Here is a 6,640-nt window from a genome sequence, read left to right on the forward strand (position 1 = left end):
TTGCAAAAAACTATACAAAATTTCGAATCTGAATAAATTAACTTTGTAATAATTGAAAAGTTCCATTCAGAATTGTGATTAAAAACGCGAAAATCCTAAAAGTGCCGACTACTGGTACACTTACCCTACATCGTAATATTATTATCAAACATAGATGGAATCACGGGCAATATCAGATCACTCCTTCTGGTACCGCCCAAAAAGTATATATATATATATATATATATATATATATATATATATATATATATATATATATATAATAATCTGCAATAAAATAACTAAAATCATCAAAATACCGAATATATATGTATATAGTTTCCAAAAAGAAAATCCCATTTTCAATACTTTTAAAGTGTTTTATTTGTTGTTGATGTTATTTATTTTTTTTCTTTTGTTATATAGGTAGTGTTTTTTCTTTACAGATGATCAATCAATTAGGAATATGTATGTAATTATGTATTTAATTATATATCTATATAATATAATTGAATAAGTGTGTTAGTGTATGTATGTAGGTGTATGTGTAGGTGTTTTAAACTCACTATATCTTACTGACAAATATAAGGCTAAACTTTTTTCGAAAAACATAGCTTTAAAGGTGTTGCGTTTATTTATATTAAATGTATTAACAATGGAGAACCGAGGGGGAGATAGGGGATAATTAAAAGTAATTTAATTACAATCAACATTTGTCAAAATTTTCTAAAAATCTATGGCACAGGAATTGTAGAAGTGTGTCTAACTACACCCTTTTCAGATGTAATTCAAAAGATTGTATTTGATATTCGTAACTTTTCAGTTGTAGTTTGAAATTTGTTATTTTCTATTTCAAATTAGAATTTTCCATTTATAATTCAAAATATTTTTTTTTTATTTTCGTATATTTGACGGATAAAGTAATTCGAATAGCAAATGTAATAATTCGGATTTTAAATAGAATGTTTCGAATTTCAAATGGAATTTTCAAATTACAATTTAAATGTTTCGATGTTACAAATGGAATACCAGATTTATAAATGAAATATTACGAATAAATACTAAACTAAAATGAATTACATTTGGAAATGGCGTAGAAGCGTAGAAGGAAACTTTACTTTCAATGCAACTTTCAGTGCTTGGCAAATTACTTAACTAAACTATTGTGGCATGCCACATTTCTAGAATATTGAAAGTGTCAAAACAAAATCACATAACCTAACTAAATCTAAATAAGCTACGATTAGACTATGTAAGGATATGATGTTATTCACTTATATCTGTAGAGATCTCTGGGTACTTATGTGGCTAAAAGTCTGTTGTTTTATAAACTCATAAAGTACTTCAATTCTATTTCCTTGGCTTTCACGCCATCTATGGAATACTCTTAAATTCTAAATAATCTCTTACATTATTGGGACACATAATATTTTTACCCAAAAATAGCACCGTCGACATGGGATGTAGGAAATCGGCCGAGAATGGTTTTGCTTTCCAGCCAAAGAAGCCATTCGGTTTAACCACATTGCCACTGATCTCGAATGGCAACAGATTAACTCCGATTTGATTTATTTTGGAAAACTGCACCTTGAAATAATGGCCATCGGTGGCCTTGATCCAATAGAAACCCTCATTATCAACATAGGGTTTATTTTGCGATTTCTTCAGCGAATTGGAACGCTCCAAATCGTTGACATTAAAACTTATGTCAATGTCGTAGGCGTCCGGTGACAAACGATTCGTATCTATGGCTGTGCGCAGAGCCTGATTGTCTAACCAATAGCGAATGCCGACATTCTCAAATTCCTCAAGGACATGGTTGAAGGTACTCTTCAGTTTATCCAAACAACAGGGCGGAGTATGTTTACCCAGATAGACATAAAATGGACGTTGATTATAGACGGTACCCACACACGATTTGGTGGTACGTTCACAACCGATTAAGTCGATGTCGGTAACTTGGGGTAAGGAGAAATTCGACGAAGAGAACTGGGTATCCAATACCAAATTATGTTGGGCATTATACGATGAGGAATCTTTGGAATCGCTTTTAATGGACACCTTGTGCGATCGTCGAACGATGCGTTTAATTTGTAATTTTTTATACATTTCACGAAACTGTCGTCGTCTAATATCGGTACGTCTCTGCTTGGTGTGATACGCCGCAAATAGTCGACGTCCATCTTGAAATGAGGTGGGGAAAACGAATTTCTGAAAATAAGAATATTAAATTTACTGAGTAGTTTAGTAGTACCAATTTACACTAAAGGATGATTTTTAAGCTATTACTACACACACATTTCGTGTTTTGCTTCACTACTACATACACATTATCAGTTTGGTTTATAATCATTGAATTTTATTATTACAAAATGTGTTCTCTGTTAGGAAAGTTCATAGCGAGCTTCTTCCATTTTATGGTCAGTGTAATCGATTCACTGCACTATGGGACCAATAGCATGTTGTAGACCTAAGTTATAATGAGTTGGTGCTGGTTATGATGAGAACAACATCTGCCAAATCGACAGAATTAATATATAGCTCTCACATATATCTTTCATCCGATTTGAGATTTAGTTTCCTCAGAGTCGTTATATGAACTCTATAACAATTCTATTCCTTACGAGGTATAGGATACAGCTTAGAAATACTTTTGACAAATTTAATCGAAATCGGTTCAGATTTACATATAGTTCCAATATATATTCCCCTCATTTATTTTGAAAGTGATTCGTGCCTACCGCGCTGTTTTTATACCCGAGGGTATATAAAGTTCGTCACTCTGTTTGTAACTCATCGAAATAATAATTTTGAACCCCACAAAGTAAATACAGGGTGAGATGAAAAAAACTGCAACCAAATTCAGACTGCTGTAATTTCTAAGCCACTCGACCGACAGCTGTTAAAATTATTCCAGTGACAGCTCATTATATTGTTTACAAGCGTACAAAGGCATTTTGGTGAGAAGAGCTAAAGAGTTGCTTCGCTTGGCCGAAAGTGGTGAACTGCCGAATTTGATTTTCTCCGATAAGAAAACATTCGTTGTCCAGCAGTTTGTAAACAAACAAAGAGGTCAGCCAAAGATGTCAGCTGAAAATGTGCACCTTCGGTTGGCCATCAGAACTGAAGCGCCGGCCATGGTGATGGTGTGGACCGCCATAACAGCCAATGGTCACTCTCCGCTCGTATTAATCGACCGTGGCATCAGAATAAATGCCCACTATTATCGCGAAAATATTCTGGAGGGTGTATTATAGCCTTGGCCGCAGACCTTGGATTTCCAGAATGCGCCACACACGGTTTCGTTGGCCGTTTGAAGGTCATAATTCGTGCCAAAGGTGACCAATTCGAACAAATCTAAACTTATTCTAAAATTTGATGCTATTTAATTTAAAAAAAATGTACAAATTATGAGGTTTGACTTTGTTGCAGTTTTTTATCTCACTCTGTATATTCTTGAACAGCATAAAATTCTATGTCGGTTTAGCTATGTCCGTCTGTGAAAATCACTCTAGCTTCCGAACGAAATGAAGTAGGTTCATAAAATTTTACCCAAATGCATATTATGTCTGCAGGACTTTTGGTATTGCAAATGGGAATGGACCATGTAGGTCCACGTTTTGGTATAGCTTCCATATATCCCTATATTCGGTGTGTTGGTGATTTAAGCGACATTATTCACTGGAATTGACTCAAAATTGGTATTTGAAGTACGTAATGGATATTACAGCCTATGTCAGAAAATTTCTGTGCATATCATCGACGCCTTCGTATAGATCTCATATAACGTTACCTTCCAATATTCGGTATTTCGATGATTTTAGCGACATTATTCTCCGGAATTATTTCAAACTTAGTATTTGAAGTTCGTAATGGATATTACAGCCTATGACAGAAAATTGTCTATGCATAGCCCCGATATAACTGTTCCTCCGTATATTCGGTATTTTGATGATTTTAGCTACATTATTCACGGGAGTTGATTCCAATTTCGTATTTAGAGTTCGTAATAGAAACTACAGTCTTTGATCCTTTGAAATCCCTTTAAAAATCCATATAGCAATGCTATACGGTAGAAGTTCTTTATGAAGTCTTTTATCCATAGAAAGGCTTAAGAATGTTTTCTATTCGTAGAACATCTTTAGAGGGGATCTTCATCAAATCTTTATTAAGTCTCGTTTCCGCAGAAATCCTCGATCCTTTTGAGGTTTTCTGTTTGAATCTTATCAATTAAAGTCTCTTACGATTTCTATCCATAGAAGACATTTAGGCGATATTTTGTCCATAGAAAATTCTTAAATGATTTCCTTTCCCTAGAACACCTTTAGGTTCTCATTTAAAAATTACTTATACTTACCGTTATATTACTCAACTTTGCCTGGATATAGAACATTTCCGGAAATGGTGCAGCTAGTGGTTCTGGCATTTCTTTTAGCACCCCAACATCCACCAGCAAAGCATGTTTTTGTAAAAACTGAAAGTACGGAATGTAAATTTCAATTCTCAACATTTCTCAGTATTTTTCCAGCATCGGTATCCCTTACCAAATCACATTTATCACTTGTACTATTTACGGCCGTATATTGTATCGTCCAATTCGGCAAATCCAACGTGATTTGTATACAGCCCACAAATGATTTCAAATTCCCGGCAAATGGTACAATAATCACCCGACGCACCACTTCCTCGGGTGCTATCATTGATTTGGATTTCAGCACAGCTTTGGCATCTTTATTTTCCCAGCTGTTGGTATTGATTTCCCGTAAGATTTTCTGCAACAGATTTTTACTGCTCAAGCGGACACTGTCGGGCATAAAGAGAGCATATTTGGTATGTACGGCCGAGAGGGGGTTGAGTTCGTGAACCGGTTTGACCAGATCAAAGCCTAAATTAACAAAACGCACACTTGTCTCCTGGCCACCGGCAGTGTTGTTTCGCTGATACACCAACGGTGGATAGGGTATGCCCTCCAGGTAGACCACAATCGGCATATTTGGTATCACATCCAAAATGCTGTCAATCGAATCCTTGATGTCATTCTCAAATGTGTAGAAGGTACGAAAGACAATGGTAATAGATTTACGTATGTGTTTGAAGGCATTTCTCGCCTTCTCCTTGGGTGACTTCTCCACATGTGCCTGTGAGGGTTTCTTGAGCAAATCATATGTTTCCAAGCTGGGCAGGGTGAGAGAGGCAGCAATGTTTTTCCACAATGTCGATTTCCAGGAATAGTAGAAAAGTATCAGATTGGCAATGACAATTAGGACGACAATCAATTTGGCATGCCGCAAACGCATTATTTTCATGATGACCGGATGTTGTTGATAGACTAGGTTACACAAGATGAACAAAGGAGCAGAAGGCTAGCTATTGGTTGTTGGTGGAATTGTACAATACTCCCGGCAATAGACTATTTATTTTATTTCAACAGTGGTGGTTTATCCTCCAAAACACAAAACTGAATTCCCTTATTCCTTTGACTTGAACTCTGCGTTGAGCAACATTTTTGCAAGGACTCTATTCTATGTATAAAGTCTGAGGTTAGTTCACTACATTATTTGCTATTTTCACTGTCCTTGTTGGTTGTAACTACAAGTAACTACACTAACAACTAAGTTGTTTTCAATTCATTTTCTAAATTTATGAAGTAGTTTTCAATTCAATTTATTTTAAGCGTATTCTAAAGGATATTTTTGTGTAAAATTTTTCTTTCCGTTTTTGTTCTTTCAGCACCGTTTTTTTTTTCACATTTTGACAGCTAAAGTCATTGTAAGGATAATAAATGGGACTTTGTTGTTGTATCTACCTATCATATGTTTGTTTTGACATTTGCCCACATGCACACACACACACATGCGGAGTATTGTCAAACAAAAAAGCTTTTCAATGTCCTTTTTAAAAGCTTCAAGAAAAAAGCTTTAGGGTTGCTATGTTAAGCGTTAATGTTTTTTAACATTGGATTAGGGTTGAAAGAAACAATAACAAGACTCCTTGCAAAGACCTAAAATGTTAAGGACCAAAGACTTAAAATGGTAAAGACCAGACAAAATGCATTCTTAATAAATGGTTTGTGGCTATACTACATTGAATAACAGCTCATGACAGAGGCATGTTAATATAAAAAAACACAATTATAGAAAATAATAACAAAAGAAAGTTAGAATAATCCGAAAATTTAGTTTCAAAATTCCATTCAGTAGAATTTCCCAATTCATACCATATTGTCTTAACGGTTTAAATTGCTTAACATTGGTAACTATAGTGTTACGATATCAAAACAACAGAGGTATTCACACCTGGTGACAATATCTTGTCCTATCTCTATTCTTCTATGTCTTTGTAATATACAGGGTGAGATGAAAAAATTGCAACCAACTTCAGACTGCTGTAATTTCTAAGCCACTCGTCCGATAGCTGTTAAAATTATTCCAGTGATAGCTCATTATATTGTTTACAAGCGTACAAAAGCATTTTGGTGAGAATTTTCAAGAAAAAAAGTTATTCGTGATGGAATTCAAGCGTTTATATTCGGCTGGAAGACCACAAGTAGCTATCGTTAGAGCACTCCAGTATTTAAATGTGAATAAATCTTATGTGTCTCGTACCATCTCTCGTTACCGTGATACTGGTAGTGTAGCCCGACATCAAGAAAGTGGACGAA

General features: G+C 35.0%; 1 protein-coding gene across 1 annotated transcript; it reads right to left on the reverse strand.

Annotated features, from left to right (window-relative positions):
* Positions 1 to 338: 338 nt before the first annotated feature.
* On the reverse strand, positions 339 to 5,729 carry LOC131801670 (ribitol 5-phosphate transferase FKRP-like). Its single transcript, XM_059120593.1, has 3 exons — positions 4,524 to 5,729; positions 4,337 to 4,453; positions 339 to 2,190 (listed from the first exon to the last, which is right to left on the reverse strand). Exons 1-3 carry the CDS (start codon positions 5,283 to 5,285, stop codon positions 1,354 to 1,356), a joined length of 1,716 nt encoding a protein of 571 aa, XP_058976576.1. The 5' UTR covers positions 5,286 to 5,729; the 3' UTR covers positions 339 to 1,353.
* Between the last annotated feature and the right edge of the window lie 911 nt (positions 5,730 to 6,640).

This window comes from Musca domestica, unplaced genomic scaffold (assembly GCF_030504385.1).
Source record: "Musca domestica strain aabys unplaced genomic scaffold, Musca_domestica.polishedcontigs.V.1.1 17, whole genome shotgun sequence".
NCBI classification, from domain to species: Eukaryota; Metazoa; Arthropoda; class Insecta; order Diptera; family Muscidae; genus Musca; species Musca domestica.